General features: G+C 40.4%; 2 protein-coding genes across 4 annotated transcripts in view; one reads left to right on the forward strand and one right to left on the reverse strand.

Moving 5' to 3' along the window:
• ano8b (anoctamin 8b) overlaps window positions 1-9685 on the forward strand; it is a 31772-nt gene extending 22087 nt beyond the window's left edge. Inside the window, exons 6-20 of the mRNA XM_054603282.1 lie at window positions 266-382; window positions 577-704; window positions 804-965; window positions 1067-1219; window positions 1531-1657; window positions 1854-1909; window positions 2027-2101; window positions 2276-2410; window positions 4500-4747; window positions 5196-5355; window positions 5520-5921; window positions 6861-7052; window positions 7181-7312; window positions 8133-8243; window positions 8704-9685. Coding sequence (XP_054459257.1) covers window positions 266-382; window positions 577-704; window positions 804-965; window positions 1067-1219; window positions 1531-1657; window positions 1854-1909; window positions 2027-2101; window positions 2276-2410; window positions 4500-4747; window positions 5196-5355; window positions 5520-5921; window positions 6861-7052; window positions 7181-7312; window positions 8133-8243; window positions 8704-9447 — 2942 coding nt within the window. The 3' untranslated portion in view covers window positions 9448-9685. The remainder of the gene's footprint in view (window positions 1-265; window positions 383-576; window positions 705-803; window positions 966-1066; window positions 1220-1530; window positions 1658-1853; window positions 1910-2026; window positions 2102-2275; window positions 2411-4499; window positions 4748-5195; window positions 5356-5519; window positions 5922-6860; window positions 7053-7180; window positions 7313-8132; window positions 8244-8703) is intronic.
• Window positions 9686-11963: 2278 nt separating this feature from the next.
• Window positions 11964-16514, reverse strand: LOC129094611 (DET1- and DDB1-associated protein 1). Of its 3 annotated transcripts, XM_054602855.1 has the most exons (6): window positions 15702-16010; window positions 15468-15548; window positions 15233-15284; window positions 14958-15019; window positions 14716-14820; window positions 11964-12517 (listed from the first exon to the last, which is right to left on the reverse strand). In XM_054602855.1, the coding sequence occupies exons 1-5, from the start codon at window positions 15741-15743 to the stop codon at window positions 14716-14718; spliced, it is 342 nt and encodes a 113-aa protein (XP_054458830.1). In that variant the 5' UTR covers window positions 15744-16010; the 3' UTR covers window positions 11964-12517. The 3 variants fall into 3 exon arrangements, with proteins under 3 accessions (XP_054458830.1, XP_054458831.1, XP_054458829.1); XM_054602856.1 differs by lacking the exons at window positions 11964-12517; window positions 15702-16010 and adding an exon at window positions 16169-16514 and having other exon boundaries at window positions 12787-14820; XM_054602854.1 differs by lacking the exon at window positions 11964-12517 and having other exon boundaries at window positions 12787-14820; window positions 15702-16009.
• Between the last annotated feature and the right edge of the window lie 4796 nt (window positions 16515-21310).

Below are 21310 nucleotides of genomic sequence, written 5' to 3' on the forward strand. Positions count from 1 at the left end.
AGGTTTTACTGTAGCCAATTTTTTTCTATTCTTCTGTAAATGACTAATGGACTGGATTTATATAGCGCTCTTCTAGTCTTAGCGACCATTCAAAGCTTAATAGCATAAGCCAGCATTCACCTATTGATTCACTGGTGGCAGAGGCTACCATACAAGGTGTAACCTGCTCATCAGGAGTGATAAACATTCACATACATTTAGAAGCATTTTTCTGGTTAAGTATCTTTTTAACCTACTTGATGCATTGCTTTGTTCTTCTCTGCAGTCCCAGAGCTGAGTGCACGAGGTGTGATCCAGCAGGTATTTCCTCTCCATGAACAGAGGATCCTCAGTCAGCTGATGAAGTCCTGGGTCCAGGCTGTCTGTGAGAAACAGCCTTTAGGTTAGCAGAACAAGATACTCGTACACAGAGGCACACGGACATATACATAACACTCTAGTACAACCACAAGACAGAAGAAAGTACTTTTGGCATAGCGTGAATCACCTTCGCTCATGGTTCCTTGTTCTACCCTTTAACTATCATAATAACTGTCATATCGTCTTCTACTGAATAATTTTCTCTGGTGTTTACAGATGATATCTGTGACTACTTTGGGGTGAAGATTGCCATGTATTTTGCTTGGCTGGGATTTTACACCACTTCTATGTTATATCCTGCTGTGATCGGCTTCGTGCTATGGATGCTCACCGAGTCAGATCAGGTGATGAGAGACGCTATCGTTGCGTAAAGCACCTTAAATCAGCTGCTGAAGAAAATGATCATCCTCATAGTCCAAGTCTGTGTGTTTGTGTTGTTTCAGACGAGCCGTGACATCTGCTGTGTGGTGTTTGCACTCTTCAACGTGGTGTGGGCCACTCTGTTTCTGGAGCGGTGGAAGAGGAGGGGGGCTGAGCTGGCATTCAAGTGGGGAACACTGGACACGCCGGCTGAATCCCTGGAGGAACCACGGCCTCAGTTCCGGGTGAGAGAAACTAAAACTCTGACTCCTATCTAAATATCTTCTTTTCTTCTCTTTCAGGCCCTTTCATACTCTCTCTCTCTCTCTCTCTCTCTCCTCTGTAGGGAGTGAAGCGCTGCAGTCCCATAACAGGATGTGAGGAGTTCCACTATCCTCCGTGGCGTCGGCGTGTATTCAGGTGGCTGGTCAGCCTGCCCATCTGTATCCTCTGTCTCTGCTTTGTCTTCCTGGTCATGCTCATCTGCTTTGAGCTGCAGGTCAGTCAGCTGTCAGCATCGTTGTTATACGTGCACTGCTTGTATAAATGTAGCAATAATAGTTTCAATGGTAAACATCTTCTAACCCTGCATCTGTCCTTCTTTAGTTTCATCAAATTTATTTTATTGCAGCAAGCCTGTTAAACATCAAAGTTTTACATGCTTTGGGTAGAACTTGATATGAATAAAGCCAGAGATATAACCTTCTCCTTCAGAATGTTGGTCCAAAAGTGAACACAAGTGCTTTAAATGCCCCTTGATGTTATTTTCTCTGAGGTGACGAGTAAAAAGCTGTGATTGTGTCCCTGCAGGAGTTTGTGATGGGGATCAAGGAAATGCCTCGGTTGGCTCGCTTCATCCCCAAAATCATGCTAGCTATCACTGTGACTGCATGTGACGAGGTGTACAGAAAAATCGCCTGCTGGCTCAACGACATGGGTGAGAGTCAAGCTTCCAGATTTATCAATACCTGCATAAATAAGATAATTAAATAATAATAAGTCTTAATAAAATTGGTTTCATCTGAGATTATTTCTTGAATCTTTAATAATCTCTCAAATTAGTGATTAGTTTAAATTGTACCATATATTACATTTATGAGTGGTAAGGGATGATTTATTTTGTTTTTTCACAGAAAACTATAGACTCCAGAGTGCCTATGAGAAAAATCTCATCATCAAAATGGTTCTTGTGAGTGTCTTTTCTAAATAATATCTTAACTACCCATATGATTTGGAAACTTGCTTGTTAAAACATTGCCTTTCACACATTTGTCTTAATGACACTTGGCATTTCTTTCTTCTACAGTTTCAGTTTGTTAATTCTTATCTCAGCCTTTTTTACATTGGATTCTACCTCAAAGACATGGAACGTCTGAAAGAGGTAAGAAACATCCCAGTTTCAATGTTCCTCTGTCACACATTAGCTTCAGTAATTAATTTGGCCTCAAACATCTGTCGTTCTCCCATCCATAAATGTTTTGCTCTTTCTGCTTACATGCATTGATTTCCATAACCATCCATCCGCACATCTCATCCATTTGTCCATCTGTGGAAGATGCTGCTGGTGTTGTCTCTGTTAAGGAGTCTGCAGCGGCAGGTCCGGGTCAATGTGTTGCCTTCCCTCTACTTCAAGATCCAGATGCTTGTGGTCTCTGTTCCCTGGTTCTTCAGGGCTTTACTCAGGTCCAAAGTATGCTCCCTGTGCATCCACTGTCTGGGCGAGAGGTCTAATGCTCATTTCTGACCACCTTGGTCTTAAACTTGCATGCTCTGTGGGGATCACAACATGAACTTGAAAAACCTTACCAAAACCAAATTTATAATTTCAAAATTTCATCAGGTCAAATATAATTTTTTTTTCTTAAAAGGACATTTCAGTTTTTCCTCTTATATATTTATTAATCTAGATTTTTTTGTATGTTTTGATCGTATTTGTATGCTGAAAACCTTGCAACTTGAAAAAGATTCAAAACCAAATTTATAATTTCAAAATTTCATCAGGTCAAATATAATAAATAGTTTCTTGCTTCTTAAAAGGACATTTCACCCCCAAATCAAAAATACATGTTTTTCCTCTTACTATATATTTTTTTTGACTTGTTTTTCCGCCTCTCACCACTCGTACCTCAATTCACACGCTGTGTTATTCCCAACCAGTACAGCCCAGCTTCTGCAAATATTTGTCAAAGTATATTTACCTTCCTGCTTAACAATCATTCCACTTAAGACTGCATTGCAACACAAGAGTGAAATAACATTTCAAATATAAGCAGACAGGATTTTCTTACTTAATTTTCATACTGAAGTTAAATGAATAGAAACCAATAACTTCCCCAAAGGTAAGAAAAACCAGGCAAAACATGCACTGAAAAAAAAACACTGGTGTAGTCCTTCGAGTGTCTGAAATGAAAACCATCTGGAGTTGTAAGCTTGAGTGTGCTAGTATCTGACTCTGACGTATCTGTTGTGACTGTTCCAGTAGGTAGCATTGGGAGGATAGTATCTCTATATAAGGTCTCCCATCATTGACTGAAAGGAACTTTCTGTCCATGTTCTCGTCAGGAAGCCATTGTGCGTTTGTGTTTGCATTCTTTGCTAGAGCTCGGATATTGTGCGTCAGCATTATTTGACTTGGAAACAATTTATTTTATATTAAAGCCAATAACCAATAAGCCTAAGCCTTGTGATGCTGCTATTCCCAGTGTGCGTATCCTCTGGGAGTTTATTAAATGGGTGAAGACATACTCACTGCTTGGTTTTGAGTGTTTAAGGATAATTCTGGTTTATTACAAGGTGGGTTCTATTTTCAAGGTTTTGGCCAACATTTCTATCAGTGTTGACAATATTCACTTCCTGAGATCTGGAAACAAAGCAACATTACTACAATAAAGCTTTATGGATCAAGAGACGTGTGCAGTCAGACTATTACATAGGTTATAAACATCAACAGTTTTACCAAATTAGCTTATCAACTTTATTTTGAGGTAAAGCTGAAATAAGCCCACTCAAAATGGTGAGAATAATAGTTTGGGTTATAATAATTAAACCATTATTTTTACAAAGACAGTAAGTTTGCCATCCTTTGGGGTTGTTTAAGACCTGTATGAAGGTCTGACTGTTAAGGTTACTTGTCTTGTCAGACTTCTCTTTTGTGATGTCGCTTTGATCTCATATCTCTGCAATTAACTTGTTGAGTGCACTGTTATTATACACAGTAATGAAGCTCCAAATCAGGAAATATACTCAAGTTGTAATAAACCTGAATAAGCTTTCAAGTTAAGATTATTTGTACTTCCTGTTTTGTGTGTTTTGGATTTGTTCGGCAAGGTAAGAGTATAACTGAAAGGCCTTGAGTGTCCATGTTCAATGACCATTGACTTGTTGTTTCAGTGGTGTTATAGGGCACCTCCAAAGTGAATCACATTTTCCAGAAAACTGCGGCTGCACTGCTCCCTGTTGGTTCTTTCAAACATATGGCACCTCTGGACCCCAATTAATGACAGATGACATTTCTAATTTATAGGAAAACATCAAGCAGCAGTTTTCTGCCTTATATGATTTTGTGTGGGTTATGTCTGCATACAAAATAGTGTTTTGATTGATTTGTGGAATCTCTTCCATGTTTATCCTATAACTTTCTCAGCCTTTTATCATGCCCTCTCTTCTGTCCTCTTTTTCTCCATCCACCCATTTCCTACCTCTTGCATCCTAAGACTGTCTTTTAAATGCTCTGATTAGTTAGACAGTATTTTCTGAATGTTTATCTCTGTCCTTGTCAGATGCTGGCCACTCTGCTGATCATACGCCAGTTCCTTCAAAATGTGAAGGAGGTGCTGCAGCCTTACCTGTATGAGCGTCACAAACTGGGCGAGCTCACACTGCGAGCTGTGTGGGACCTGCTTCTCTCCGTGCTGTTGAAATACGGCCGGCTGGCAGCTGGAAAAGCCCTGGCCTCTCCCACCAATCAGTCCATGCCAGGACCTGGACTGAGGGGCACCAGGCCGGGATTTGGGCAGCTAGATAGAAGGTCAAACTCATTATTTTAACTCTCATTCACTTGTTAAATGCAGTAAAACTACATTTCAACATAATGTACATATAGGGTTTTAACATTGGGGTGACAAATGTCAAAAAGAGATGAGTCCTTCACCAATTAAATTTGAAGCATGTAGAAATAGAATCTGACACTTTCTCATAATATCAGTGTGATGACCAATGACATGCAAGTGTTAAAAGTTGTCATTCACACAGACCAGCACTTGACTGTCATTATCCTCATACTCAGCTACTACAAACAAGCAATGCAACATTCAAATTTAAAGCCACTTTATCTGCACTTGACATTGTCTGCACGCTGTGTGCAGTTATGAATAATGCCAGTCGGACACTGAGACAATAGCCAGAACACCGCTGTGAGCGGTTAACACACAAGCACATTTTGTCTGATGTCTTTCTGATCCTTTAACTTCTCTCAGGGAAAAGAAGTGTTTGAACGGAGGATGCGGGGTGCCTGATGAGGAGGAGGGAGGTGAGAAGGACGAGGCTGACAGCGGGAGGTTCAGTGAAGGAGAGACGGAGGAGGAAAGTCTGATTGACTGTGGTTTGAAGCTGAGGAAAGTCAGCTTCATAGAGAAGGTATAAGCTGTGTTGTAACATACATTTATGAATTGTTTATAGGCTTGTCCTGTGGCAATTTCATGTGCTAAGACGTGTGTAATGCAAATATAGTAACAACAGTTTTTATTTGCATTAACAGTGTTGTTTGGTGTTGCTAATCTGTTGTAATTGTCGTTGCTAAGGTGGACAGAAGACCAGTCTGCACTGGGCCCTCCATGGACACCACTTTCCTGGAGGAAGGGAGCCCCACTATGGTGGAAAAAGGAATGGACCCTGCCTCTGTATTTGAGATGTGTGACGACGACGATGACAATGGCATCCATGACGTGAAGGAGTCAGGTGGGGGAGCGACAGGTGTGGCTGAGGGAATTAATGCCGCCGCCGGTGCTGCTGCTGCTGCCAGCGCTGGTGCGCTGCATTCTGGGTCTGAGAGCAGCACATCAGTGCGACACAGAAGAAGGGGCAGGAGCACAGAGAGATTCGAGCCGAAGACAAAGAGAGAATCATGGATTGACCCCCCTGAAGAGAGAGAGAGCAACACGCTCACTCAGGCTGAGATGGAGAGCTGCATGCAGACTTATGCTGTAAGAAGGACTATATACTGAACCTATTCTATAAACTCTGGAGAGAGTTCTAATGTATGGCAATTTGCATCCTTCAGATTTCAAAATGTATCTCTCTGGGTGTCATTATTCTCACATTGTGACCAAGAACATTGAAAGTTTAACCAAAATCCTTTTACTAAATAGAAGTATTTTTGTGACAGCAGATAAAGAAAACTGCAGGGTTACCATGTCATGTGCTCAAAAGTTACATTGATATCGAGCAACAAACTTGCACTGCTGTAAAGAAAAACTGGCGCATGTGCATTAAGCTCACAGTAACAGCAGGAGGAATATCCAGGACACTACTTGCTGTTAAAAATGATGGTCGGATTCAAGGATTTGAGATGATTTCTGTGATTTGGAAAGCTGCAGGTGACTCATGCTCCTTCCCCCGACTGATGCAGTTGTTGCAAGAATACTTTTTTTCCCCAAATCTCAACAATGGTTGAGTGGAATGTTATCTTAACAATGAGAGTAACACCCAGATTGACAAACTTCTCTTTATGTTTTTTTTTTCATGAAACCATAGAACTAAGATTTCCTCAATGGATTAATTTACAGTTGGAGTTTAGGTTCAATTAGAATAGAGAGAAAACAACTGTATAATAGTAAGTTAACAACTTAACCACACGTCTTGCCAGCTGGGTAACAGTTGACTGTCATTCTCCTCATACTCAGCTCAGGTTTCATACATGTTGTGAACAAGCACCGCAGCATGAATCCAACAGAGTCCCTCAGCCTTTGCAGTTACATGACACTCCACACGTCCCGAGTGACATTTATGTGATGAGAATGTTTTTTTAAATATTTTGTACATTTGCACATTGATTTAGTCTACAGAATTGCAGTCTAGTTGCATTGATAGGATACTTGGGTAATGGGTAGAGTTGTCGCCTAATCCTCCACTCTGCCCCTCAGGACACCTTCCAAGACTACCAAGAGATGTTTGTCCAGTTTGGCTACGTGGTGCTCTTCTCCTCGGCCTTCCCTCTGGCTGCCATGTGCGCTCTCATCAACAACATCATTGAGATCCGCAGTGATGCTTTTAAGCTCTGCACCGGTCTGCAGAGGCCCTTTGGAATCAGAGTGGAGAGCATCGGCCAGTGGCAGGTCAGAAAGAAACTCATGACAGTTGAAAAAGACTCATGACAGTTTTCTGCCATTCACATTCACCACACATTTTATGTATGACCCAAAGAAACTGCAACTTTAAGCTTTCTCCTTTTTCTCCTTCACAGACTGCGATGGAAGCCATGGGCCTGATTGCCATCATAGTGAATTGTTACCTGATTGGTCAGTGTGGTCAGCTACAGCGTCTGTTCCCATGGCTCAGCCCTGAGATGGCCATCATCTCCATCGTCATCCTCGAGGTACCGCAGCTCCTCCCTGCGTGTTTGTCTGAAGTGCCAAGAGCAGTGTTTTTTCCCCCCAAAATTAAGGGCACCAGCATTTTGTGACCCAGAACAAAATGTTTGGTAATCAGTCAAATGTGCCAGGTATTTAGGCTACAAACAAGTTTACAAATGTCTGTGTTTTTCTACCGACTTGTAAGACAGGGTTTTATGGCAGAATATATCTATCTTACACAGAGACATGTTTCTCTCTCATAATTACAAAACACATTGTAATAATTTAGAAGAAGATGTGGTGTTGGGAAATACTTCGTCATGAACATTCATCATAAATCACATATTGAGTTGTGTCTTTGTTCTAGCTTGAATACTCACAAAAAGGTGTCTAGCAACAACTATCTCTTATTCTTTCCATGTGACTGACGAAAGCACAACATTAACGCCGTTTACACTTATGTATAATAATGTATGAAATGTGTTTCCAGCTTGCCCATCTTTATGAAAAGCACAAATAGATGAGATTAAGCTCTATTCACGTTTCTCCTCCTACTTGTAACATATTTAGAAACAGGTTTTGTTAGCGCTGCACTCTGTGCCGGCCTATAATTGGGAAAAAGGTAAACAGCCTGCAGCTCTGTTTTGGCCTGATAAAAAGGTCGCCCTATCAGGAGGAAGATTTCAATTCCTAGATGATGTTGTGCAAGAATTAGTTCAAGTAACATACGCTTGAAGAATATTTTGAAGCATTGTGAATCTGATTGGGATTGTGCTTTCAATAAATCCTTTTTTTTGTTTCATCCTAAACTTTCCATTTCTACCTGCCCCTATATATCTGCAGCACTTTGCCATCCTCCTGAAGTACGTCATCCATATTGCCATCCCTGACATTCCTACATGGGTCCGAGAGGAGATGGCTAAACTGGATTACCAGCGCAGGGAGGCCTTTAAGGTAAATAATGTGACAGCAAGGGAGAAAGACACTTTTATTTGTCAGGGAGAAGTTTTAAGAGATGGATGAAGTTCAATGATTATTCAGGCGGTTTGAACAAGCCCTCAAAAGGCAACCTCATTATGTGCAGAATTCTGTATTGTAAGAAAAATCTATAGTGGTAGCTATCAGAGGAGCCAAACTTTCTGCTGCAAACAAGCTGTACTGCGACACTGCAGCTTTCTTATTGGAACGAAATTGCTTATTTTACTCTTCTGGTGATATTTAAGTGATGATACTTTTGAGAAAGACAATAGCTAGAACATAGAAAACGTCTGGGCTGTTGTAGTGGCCCTTGCAGTAGTAATGCGGGATTCTTGGCAAGGGATTTGTTCAATCTGTAGCACTGCAGTATTGTAATGGTTAGCTGGGTTGCTGATTCTAGTAAACACATTTTGGGAATGTTTCTCTTCCTCTGCAGAAGCACGAGCGGCAGGCGCAGCAACATTACCAGCAGCTGCAGAGGAGGAAGAGGGAGGAGGAGGACAGGCAGAGGCAGGCTGAGCATATGGCCCGCAGGGAAAGGGAGCGGGACGAAAGCAAGGGTGACTCCTCTGGGGATCACCACCACGACAAAAGTCACAGCAGCAAATCACGACCTGGGGGTGGAGGAGGAGGGGGCAGCGGGTCGGACAAACCCAAGCGACCCAGCTCTCTGTTGGCCAACAATAATGTGATGAAGCTGAAACAGATCATCCCGCTGCAGGGTAAGTTCTCCTCGAGTGGCGCCCGCTCCCCTCAGTCTCCAACCGGAAATGAGCCCAAGCTGCCCGGGTTCCTGAGCTTCAAATTCCTCAAGTCACCTGAGAATAAGAAGGAAGTTGCTGCGGCTTCTGCGGCTGCCACCACAGCTGCTAACGCCACAGCTACAGCATCATCATCATCATCTTCATCATCAGGTAGCAGCTCTCAGGAGCGTTCTCAGTCACCCAGCAAAGCCTTCAACCCAGGGAAACTGTTTAACTTTGGGAAATCTGATGGCGGTACGTGTGTGAACGGGGCAGCGCTGCCCAGACCCGGGGAAGGATCATCATCACAGATGTCAGACAGACAACCATCCAGGTCTGACTTAAACGGTGTTCCAGACGAGATCCCCTCGCCTGGAGGGGAAGGGTCAGAGAACGGACATGCAACAGACTCGGACCCGGCCGGCTCTAAAATCTAGTAGCTCCATAGAGAACAAACTTGCCGTTGGTTACATCTCAACAGAAGAAGTGATGTGTTTACTGTGAGGAGAGGCCTGACCTATCCTCTGTGCTAACACGGGCTTTGTGTAGAAGTACCTGAAGCAGAGAGAGGAGAAGATGAAACTGATGAGAGGTGACTGTTGTTTTGGTTAGCTTTTTTTGCTGGGAGACAAAAAAAACAGGCTCTATAAGAAAGACGTAAGCCCTCTTATCGTGACCGAATAAACACATACGCACACACACATCCTTCCTTGTCTGCAATACATAAAGAAATGCATGAGCTGCGTTTCTAATATTTTTAAGCCTTTAAAGCAGACAGCTGTGTTTCTTGATTTCTTCTAGTCATAAATTGTAAGCATCTCGTTGGCCTCCCACCAGGACTATAACAGTCTGTTGTGGAGGAAAAAGATTAAAAAGCTTAAACAGTAGTATGAAAGGATCACAGATTGTACATCAAATAACTTTGGAGGATGTTTTTAGCCATCATAACAAGTGATCATTAGATATTTTATAATTTTTAACTGTGAGGAATACTTGGGCCCTTCACTTATATATTGAAGTGGAAAAAATGGAAAAGCAATATCATTCAGTTTGAATTATTCTCATCAATCATCACACAAACCCTCCCTTAATAGGCATCACTGATGTATCACCAGCTTTATTTTCAAAGCATAGGTGATGTCTGAGCTTTGAACACTTCTTCCCATCCTGTGTAAGTAGCAGATTTGCTCGCAAAGGAAGTAAAAAGCTTAGTAAGTTGAGCTGTCATGAACCAGTATTTTTCCCAAAAGAGTAAGTGGAAGACAAAAAAAATACGAAAATAAATAAATAAGTAGAAGTTGATGAAGGTGATTTTGAAGAAAATTGTGCATGGAAGGCTGCTGTCCTCCATCCAAGCCTGTAGAGCGCCTTGTAAACACAGATGGTGCTTCATTTCACAAACTCTCACCAGACTTGGCAAATGAACGTAGAGTTAAAGAAGTAACATTTGCACTAAACCCTTACGCCCTGCATAGAAACCGATCCTATGTCGCTCTGCAGGAGAGACGACCGACACCAGCCTGCCTCATAGCATTATGCAAAAGCTGGGTTGTTTCAAATCACACAGAACATGCTATCTACTCCCCTGCCCCTGCTCTCAGCAAATATGGCATTCCCTAAATATTGAGATGTTTTTAGTTTCTTGTCATTTTACAGTAGTTGCTCTTACCTATGTTCAGCTCCAGATCTTTTGTATACGCACCATTTGCTGCATTGCTTTATCACAGTGCTGATGATGGGAATATACTTTTTTTAACCAAAGCGGTATTTTTTGGATTATACTATTAATCCAAGATGTATGTGTACTGTATGTTCTGTTAATCATGTACATCACAACACTGTCTATGGTATGCATTACGCAACTCTTAACAATCAAACCCACCATCAAACATTAACAGGTATTTCATTTCTGCAGGTTTTCCAGAAGGTGGCGCCAGAGTATATTCGCATAGAAAAATGTGTTTTTGAACAGCTTGTTCTCAATCGGTATTGACCCATCACATCAGTGTCTGGTCATCAGTGTACAGCAGGGACAGAAACAGTAGGGCGTCGGGCTGCAGTGTAAGAACACCTTTAAAGTAACATTTATTTTGGTGACATTAGATAAGGCCATCACACTGTAGGTTGAGAGACAGAAACATTAACTATGCATTTCCATCACCTTTGGCAAGGATTTTGGCAATAACACTGAGTTGTTGGAGACTCACATGTATTACTCTACTGTAAGTCTACACTAACTCGACCACTCGCAGCACACATCATACTGCATTACTCTACCACTCTATGCATCTTTTCTTTGTGTCCCTTCAATTTCCGTTGTCAGCTCTCTCAGCTCCCACCTGTCTCATATTTAATGTGAGGAATCCCCCGACTCACAATTAATATAATAACCGTTATCTCATCCATCTACCGCTTTGTGTTTCCAGAATCTGTCTAGTTGAAGAGTGATGATGACATTGAACTTCAAGCTGCTTTTTAAATTTTGTTGCTGCTTTCATGTGACTGTAACAACTTCACAATAAGTAGAGTCCAGTCCCATGCCTAAAGAAAATACAAAAATGTACTTCCGCTGACAGGCAAAAAGATCTTACTGACATTAAATGCAATAAGGAAATAGACATGACATCAACTTGTATGGTCACGGTATCATTTTACTGTCCATCTACACTATGTTCTTTTTTATATTTGGAAAATATTGTACATTATAAATGTGAATGAGAGGTGCAAGGCTGAGAGAAATGTAATATCTTCAGTGTCTTTGTGTGTCACAGGCTGGTCATTGTTAAAAGGACCCACGATAGAGAACAGGATGGTAAGCGTAGCTGAACATCGTCTCATCAAATCCTTTATTCTTGCAGCAATTGGATTTCAGGGATGAGTGACACAATGATGCAAAAGAGTCCAGATATTAATAATTTAAAGGTTTGCATAGAAAATCAGAAGAGAGTTTCAAAGCAGAGGTGGCTAAAGCGACAAAGCTGAGACAAGAGCAACAGTTTAGGTCATACCTTCATGTATGTAGTTTCTCCTTATTCAGGGAGGACTAACACTTACACTAGGAATGGTTCGCATTAACCAACTTATCCCATCTTTCATCCTTGCACTCTTAGCAGCATCAGAAACTTATACATATTGTTAATAAGGAGGTCTTTAAATAAGTACTGGTTGAAGTAAATTAACAGATCTTGAGTATCAATGAAAGCTTCAAGAGATGGAGCAGCACCAGGCCATTGAAAAGGGACAGCAGCTCAGACAGCGGAGACTCATCAGCCGTCTGTAATTCACAATCAAAGCAACAGCAGTTCTTTAAAAGATTTGGGCTAATCTAGACAGTACTAGAAAGGACTGAATTTAGTAAATGTTCTTCTGGATTTTAAAGGTGGAAGTGAACAGTTGAGGTTCTCCCCACAGCTACATTAAAACCTGACCCGAACTTCAAGAGTTTAAGAGAAGACATCTTCATGGAAGCCTCACTTACTGAACATCCTTTGCTCTTCCAATGTACCGCTGTACAAAAAAAAAAAAAAAAAAAAAGATCTTTTAAAGAGAAATACTGGGAAAATGGGATTATTTATTTATTTTAATTTATTTTGTCATATTTTTGTAAGACCTGAATAATAGTTAATAAAACTATTTCAAATGCATTTCATGTGTTGTGACCAACTTGACTGGACATTTCTTTCTCACTCTCAAATGCGGATTTCAACACTGAATATAAGGATCTCCTTAAAACAAGGATGTGAAATGATCTATTAGAAGAACCACATGACAAAACCCCAGTTTCAATCCAGTTTTATTTCAGCAAAGCTAAAAAGAACATGTCTGATCTAACACACATGGGGTGGGGCAAGGCTTAGGGTGATGTTAAACAGTCTATCTGAGCAGAAGCATAATGTGGTTTTACACTTCAGAAACAAACAGCATTTACATTGCAAGTAGGAAGATGACTGACCACAATGTCAACCCACATTGCAGCATCAACTGAAAAAGGGACAGGAAGAACAGGAGGCTTTGATGTGACTCTGCTGGGCAGTGATAATATTAAAAATCAAGCTTTATTCAGTGTTGTACAGTATATGACACCAATACAAACTGAAGCTCGGGAACAAGGCAGGATGGCGACTGCACTTTGCAGTGCATGCGTTTTGTGCATTCTATGGCTGAAAATATAACACCCCTTTAGACCCCCGTGTTCATCTAAGCCAGCTCTCAGACAAAAACCATCCAGAGCTGTCACAAAGACAGGACGAACTGCACATCTAACTCGGACCCCGAGCTGTGGGAGCTATAGGGTCCGAACCACGATGACAGGTTGTAAGGCCTCTGGGCTAATACCTTCCACAACCCCAACACCCCTCAAGTTTTATTACTGGTCCAGAAATATAATACCCAGCCGTGAAAACATCAACATGCAAGGGAAGGTAACTCCCACTGGGCATCGAGGCTCTTTTACTTTCCTATTTCATTTTCTATCGTATCCATGGGCATGTATTATTTTACAAAAAAAAAAAAAAAAGGCAGACACAAAGATACTCCATTTGATAAACTAATTCTGGTACTGGAAAATTATTTACACACATCATAATGTATTCTTTTTTCCCTTTTCCAGATATTATTTTACATAGTTTTCGCACTTTTTGCGCAACTGAAATTCCAATGTTACAAATCCATATTTGAGCTCAACTTTTTCCTTCTCTTTCTTTTACATCCTTTGATGAAAGAACTGCTCAAACTCACAGACAATCCCATGGTTACTAGCCTCAATTAGCCAGAAGGTGGTGCTAGATGTAAAACATTTCTCAGAAACACCAACATGACATTTATCCTACGAGCACAAGTCCCAGACTAGAATGAAGATATGCATATTCACAATAAACACACATCTACGGGGGATTCTGGAAGAGTTGCTTCTACTTTGTGCTGTTCTGATCACAGTGCAGTCTTGGTTTTGTTGAATCAAACAGTGTGAAGAAATGTCGAATTGCCCCCATGTGTATGCAGAGCGGGCAGTGAAACCGAGAGTGTGGGCACTGTGGCTGGCAGGAAGCTCATTGCCATACATAAACAATAATAGTTAGAATAAAATAAAAACAGTAACAAAAAGTTATCTTTGAACAACTTAGAACAGACTCTCCAGGTGACAGATGGCTACAAGTCATGTGCCAGTAATGAGACTGGTTTTAAGGATAGTGTCTGACTTCTGGGAAGTCCCTCTCTGATCTTAAAATCTACTCAGACATCTGTTCAATCACATCCCACATACAGTACAATACACACTCACAGCTCAGCATGCATACAAACATATATACATGTACTACTACACAGGTAATAGCCAGCAAGGATTAAAAAAAACAAAACATCAGTATGAAGTTCCCTCCCTAACAGCAGCACCGTTCTGTCAGTGACCAACAGTGACTTTTAGATCCTTTCTGGTTACGTTATTTTCCCTCACACAATCTTTACACTATAATTGGCTGCTCTGTTGACTTGAATTTCGCCGATTATTTTTGAGTGACTTTTAATTTAATACCAGAAAAGGCATCCTGTCATAGTGCAGAATGGCCAGAAATATTTATACTGGTGGGTTTATCCTTTGTTTTTGTTAGTTTTTACTGGCTATACTCTGTATACGCAAACACACACACACACACACTCTCTCTCATGCACACACACACACACACACACACACACACACACTCACACACTTATGAGTCCTCGTTCATCTCTTGGCTATCTGTCCTGGCAATCTTCCTTGGGGGTGCCGGACTGTCACCCTCACCGAGCTCCTGTTCCCTTTTCTTTGCTGCATTCTGTGAGACACAAATGATAACACAGCAGTCGGTTAAATCACACAGTGTTTAATAATAATCCAACTACCAAAGACCAAAGATTAATCAATAAGAAGCCAGATTAATCTAATTATCTCTAAAGGAATGCACATGCTCACCTTTTTGTCCCACTGCTGATGGAGGTAACGCAGGAGGATGTTGGTTTTCTCTGTTACAATAACTGTAGAACAAACACAGTCAGTGCATTACTGGAAATATATGTTGAACACTGATTCATTTAGAGCACATTCTCTACAAAACTATGCATGTAGTGCTACTGTACAAAAGCTACTGTACAAAACTACTGTACAAAAGCTTCTGTTAATACAACCTTACTTCTAATTTATGGTTTTAAGTATATTTCCCACTATTTTGATATGAGTTTAGTACTTACTCTGTTCAGAGGGGTAATCTCGTGTTGGAAGGTACACAGAGGGCCTCCGATTCTGTAAAACATGACAGGAAAGGTTACAAATAACAGATTTCCCTTCTCTTTAAACATTTCTGTGTGTAATTGTGAATGAGCAACTATTTTAGACAATTGTCAGGCATTTTGTCCACAGAAAAAAATATTCTTTAGGATTAAAAATGACAGTCTGAGGATATAAGTATTTTCAGAGGCTACTCACAGATGCTTTACAAACAGAGTCTGCATGGAATCTGCTAAAGTTGCTCTTATTGTAGACGGGAAGTCCTTTCAAGAAATCAGCCTGTGGGAAGAAGGGGAGGTGATGAATAAAGTCCGCAGCGCTAGTTTCTTTCATTTTTACATTTAATCTGACCATAAAAACTGCAAACCCCGAGTCATCCGTCTACCTGCTCTACACAAACATCCTCCTACTTTAGAAGACATGTGGTTTCACCTGTGGCATGTTATAACAGCAGTCCAAATCATCGGTTGGCATCAGAATCAAGAGTTTTCCCAACACAGATCACGTTAGATAACAACAAAGTTGAGGACTCCATGCAAATGACTATAGACACAGCATGTCAGCAACGGAGTCAGTGCTGGGCGTTCCCTCTTCTAGCAACCCATGCACGCTGACGGGCCTGCTGGTCTCCCAGTCACGTCCCCAGTAACCCCCCCATCCATCTGGAGGTGATGATATCAGATACAGTGTTCAGAAAGTGGTTTCAAATTAGCAAGTCCCAGCTAAGCAGCTCGGTGCACGACGCCGGCATGGCCTCATGAATGAATGCCAGCAGGAGAAGCAGGTGTGGTTAGCAGCTATCTGTTACCCACAGTCAGCTAGCTCGGGATTACCATATGCCCTCGACGTACTGTGGGATCAAGCTAACGTTACAAGCCCGGTGTGTGTGGACTACATACCTTCTCCATGATGGTGGCAGAAATGTCCAACGTCGCAACGCCGACTTGTGCACTTGGCTTGGTGTCTGTTGTGCTGGTCGTGATGGCAGGCAATGTGTTTAGGTTAGCTGCGCTAGCTTACAGGCTAGTTAACCGAAACAGCTGTCTTATCGGGCCCTCTAGGCAAAGAATACAAGGATCCTCACACACGAGTAGCTGTTTCCATTCTAGACACCAGTGTCCGTGAGAAAAATGATACACACAGAGAGAAAGTAACCCAGTATGTCATTGCATGAGTTAGCAAAGCTAGTTGCACAGGACTTCTTCAGCTAGCATGAAGGCTGGATGGTACCGATGCTACACTGACCACGCCCCGAAAGCGCCGATTGGTCGAGCCTTGCTCCCACGTGGTAGTAGCTTGACCCGACAGCCAATCATTACAGACAACACATCATCATAAACATTGACTGGAAATCTTGCTCTCCCACATTACATTACAGTCATTTGATGACCTCATTATAAAGAAATAATAAACATTACCAGCTACTGACCTAACAAAGCATTCAGTTTGCCTAAATACATCCTTGATTTGAGTACATGTATATCCGGTAGCCCTATGATCTTTATCTTTAAATAGTGAAATCCATGAGAAAGTTAACATGGCGCCTGTATTACACTGTTAATTTTATAGTTTGACAACACACTGTTTTTAAACATAAAAATATCATCAATGCCAATGTTAATCCAAGCACACTGTATAGACTGTATATACTGTCAAATACTACCATGTATATAAGGCAAAAATGATGTCAAATTCCATGTACACATACATGGCCAATAGCCGATTCTGTTTCTTTTATTAAGTTCAGACATGTAAGTTTATGAGTCATTTCAATTATGCAAAATACAGCTGAATGAACTATAATTTCTCTCAGGACCAGGATATAAAACAAAGGCTATAACAACGTAAGGCAAAACATAATGAAAAGCATTTTTGTCTATTCTTTCAAAACTGGAGTAAGATACAAATTGGCGTATCTCTGTTAGAATAACAATCAATAATTACACATCATCTGGCGAGTTCACCCAATTAAGAGATGTTTTAACTGTGAATTGGTGCCAGACATCTTGTTAGGGAGTCACCTAAATCTATATAATTGAATTGTCAAGGAGTCAAAAGCTTGATATTACTTGAACCAAGAGATCTACTGATATTCAAAATGTATATTAGTAGAATCGGTTTAAAACAAAAAGACATTGAGAGGCATTGTTGCAGTTTAAAGCTTTGGGTTTTACTTCAACTTGGTTGCTGACCTTTTAATAAGCATGAATCTACTCTTTGTTTTATTAAACCCCAGATAGGTTCTCTTTTCAGCTATTTCACTCTATATGATACTAAAATATTATCAATATCAACATATCCTGTGTAATGACCATCTCTGTATAAAAAGATACACTTGAATTAACCTTAATTTATTACAGCTGGAGGGAGAGTTATTATAACTATCTCAGTGGGTTTGCTATGCCTTGATTTCTGTGGTCTTCCTCACACCTCACAGGCACCTGCAACTGGACTCCTTACAAATAGTTACCTAGCAACAACAGCCATGGCAACTACCACAGCACCAGTTCATTATGATGATGCTGCTGAATGGGATGCTGATAAGATGGATTCACTATTGTGGTATATATATATTTCAATGGTAACTTAAGGAAATTTGTGTAAGAGGTATGACAACATGTAACAAATAAAAATTCAAAATAGTGAGTGACGTATTACTAGGAGAGGAAAACCAAAACTGCAACATTTGTCACAATTAGAAAAAGAACAGTCGAAGAAACTTTTCAAGCATTCAAGTAAACATTGATTTACAATATCTGTTATTTATCAAACTGCTGACTTGCTGTTCGCCACCTCAAGTAACAGTTATGATGGCTATAGGTGTGCAACAAACAATGTGGATTTATTTGCATGAAAGTTTCAGAAAAAAAGTGCCAAATCATAAAAATAAAAAAGTACACAATAATATGAATATGATTAATAACATCACAATAATGGCTCTATATAGAAAGATGGTCTTTTGTATATGGCTTTTTGATTACGTATTTTAAAAACCAATTAATTTAAAACTCAATGAGGCTATTCGCTGGTTATTAAACTTTGATTTACTTTTTATTCTAAAAAAAAAAGTTTTTTATGTTTCAAAAAAATCCATTGGTTGTCTCGCGTCACAGAGCAGCAGGGGGCAGCTCTTCACATCCTCAAACTGAACCAGGGTGTTTTACCCTGATGGATTAAAAAAAACTTCCTGCCATCAGACCGGCGCGTCTCCGGCGCGTCTCCATGGGCCGTCACAAACATTCCTCCATGGATGTGGGGGGCCACACAGAGAGAGATCTGCTGTCAGTGGGCTAATGCTGGCCGCCATGTGGAGGCTACCTACAGGACAACAGAATCCACATAAATTAGATTATTGGATTGACTGCGACAGATTATAGCTCGCCTTCTTCCTCGATGCCTCATAAGAAAACCACATTAATCTGATCATATTTCACGCGGAGTTGTTGGAAATATACAGGTAAGCATTTTTTATTTCATAGCACCTGTTTTTGCTTGTCTGTGTTGTTTTATTTTGTTATAATATACTGTAGTTTACTGTCAAAAGGTCGTAAAAACTGTCAAAAGGTCATACAAATGCGAAATTCAGTTGACTTTGTTTATAGAGTAGACTAAAAGGGAAAACATTCTAGCACTTGCCTCATTTTCTGCATCAGACGGCAGTGAATGGCTTTTTAACTCGCTTTATTGTTATCAGTGAATGGATGTGAACCACTAGCTTCACCAGGTCAACACGTTTTATTCTACCAAAATCAGCAGCAAAGCTTATTTAGTATGCAATGGAGCCCTCACGTTGTTTCCTGTGTGAACAGTTGTTTTGCTTTTTTACTCGTATTGGTATCTAATTATCATATTAATCCACTTCACGTTTTTGCTTAATGGCCAGGTAGATAGTCCGATTTGAATATACACAAATGACTCAAAATCTGTTATTTTTGAAAAAAAAAATCCTCTTTACTGAACATTGTTAATATATTTACAGTTATGTTTGGAGCATTTTTCTAAATACAAAGCAGCATTCAGATATTAATGGTATATTTGTTTTACGGGCAATACACAATACTATAATGCAGTTCTTTCATGCTGAAACTACCTTGCCAAAGTCCATAAGAAAGATATATTTCAAAGGTAAACAGCGATATTTACTGATTCAATTGTGGCAAACAACAGCAAACAAGTGCAATACCAACGATCAGGATTCAATGTTCGGTAACACATTATTTAGATAGCCAGTGAACCTACTGTAGTTGTTTTTAATCTCCATGACAGCGTCTACTCTTTTCTGGGCATCAGTCCCCACTGTGATTGTGTCTGACCTGCGTGAATCCTTATATAACAGCCGTTTGCAGTCACTGTCAACAGAAGCCATACAGTTGTAACCATAAGATTAACCAAACTAACTGCAGCGTTTCAGCACAATGTCTAAACGAAAATCATCAAGCACAAGGAAGCAGACTCTCACAATAATGAGACACATTAGTGGGATATTATTGAAGAGAACAGTGTTTTTGCTACATAACATTCAGTTAGGGCAGCGGTATTGTGACTGTGAGGTGGACAGTTCAATCCTTGGACAAGCTTGATAATTGGTGTGTAAAAATGACATTGTAGCCCTTGTCTTTCCCTCATTACAGTCTCTCATTATTTGCACTTTAATAAAGCCGTTTACACCTGACATGCTCCAAAAAGTGGTAGTACTGGGCAGGTATTCCCAGGTCTGATTTTGCTTGAAAAAGGGGTCTAATTACTGCCATCACAGATTTATTTAAAGATTGTGTATTCTACCAAACTGCATCTATTAAGATATGCAATACATGTTAGAGTTGAATCAACAAGCATCACTTGCATCACCATGCAGGCTATTCTCACAGCATCAATTAAGAGAAAGATTGGACCACTGATGTTTCCCTGCAATCCCTTTTTATGCTGGTGTCAGTCCTGGGTTTTCCTTATGAAATTATCCATGCTCTACCCATTGAATAATATGTTTTGACTAGGTTACGGTGACTGCAATGAAAAAGAGGCTAGGAAATGCATCGAAGAAAATGATATTACCACACGACAACACCTCTATATATTGTTTCTAAACATAAAGCAGCAGTCTATTTTAAAGTTGATTTTATAATCTGAGTTGTACGAGTGGAACAATTTAAAAGGTGGGCATTGTGGATAAATGGGAGTATTTTAATGTTTGTAAGGGTAAAAAAGGACTGTAAAAGATACGTCTATTCTAGTGTCAATGCTGAATGGACACTAAGAAACAGAACAGAGGTTGCAGAACAGAAAAAAAGGTCACAACTTGTGTCTGGATAATGGATGCCTTTTGTTGTAAGAATAATATTAGAGGTAAACTTGTCACCCATAGTGATATCAAAATGGCCTGCTCAGTCAGTTTGCACAGAGTACTGTACAACACTGCTGTTGGATGAAAAGGATCTGCAAGTGTAAGCAGAAAAGCTATAAGAATCATCAGCAAAGCAGGAATGCTGTATAACGTGTCCATAATCCCCAGATGAAAGTAGCTGATGGGTTTGCAAGTGCAGAAAAAAAGATGCAACAAATCACGCAGAAGGTAAAACTGTTGTCGCAAAGTGTAACTGTTTTCATCGAGAGAGGAGCTAGACAGATTGTGTTGTGTGGACTTAGACAGAGAGTATAATCCCCTCTAGCAGGGAGGGGAGCGACAGGAAGGTAGGATAATGACACCAGCAGAGAGACTTGCAGACCCTGCTCGGCTGCTGTGCCGTTGCCATGGTTGATAATCAACTGACAACCTAACACATACTGTATACTGTACCTGAAGTGTGTATAAGTATGTATTATACAGAGTCTCATCCATTCTTCGGGCATTTACCTTTCTGATGGTTCACGTTTTTTCAAAATTAGCAGCTTGGAGTTCATCAAGGAGCGATTTGTTATTGTAGGTGGGTGTAATAAGTAAATATGAAATCCTTATCTTCAACTTGAGCCTACTATTTTACAAAATCATCATAACATGTGAAGACTGCCATGACTTAGATCAATTTAATGTGTGTGTTCTCTAT

The sequence above is a fragment of the Anoplopoma fimbria genome, chromosome 8, assembly GCF_027596085.1.
Source record: "Anoplopoma fimbria isolate UVic2021 breed Golden Eagle Sablefish chromosome 8, Afim_UVic_2022, whole genome shotgun sequence".
Lineage (NCBI taxonomy): Eukaryota > Metazoa > Chordata > Actinopteri > Perciformes > Anoplopomatidae > Anoplopoma > Anoplopoma fimbria.

Excerpts from the sequence above, each read along its gene's own strand:
- LOC129094611 (XM_054602855.1), bottom strand. The coding sequence starts at position 15,743 with ATGCCAACCGATGATTTGGACTGCTGTTATAACATGCCACAG. Across the intron at positions 15,285-15,467 it reads ACTCTGTTTGTAAAGCATCT|AATCGGAGGCCCTCTGTGTA; the intron begins GTGAGTAGCCTC and ends CATGTTTTACAG. Across the intron at positions 15,020-15,232 it reads AGATTACCCCTCTGAACAGA|TTATTGTAACAGAGAAAACC; the intron begins GTAAGTACTAAA and ends TTTGTTCTACAG.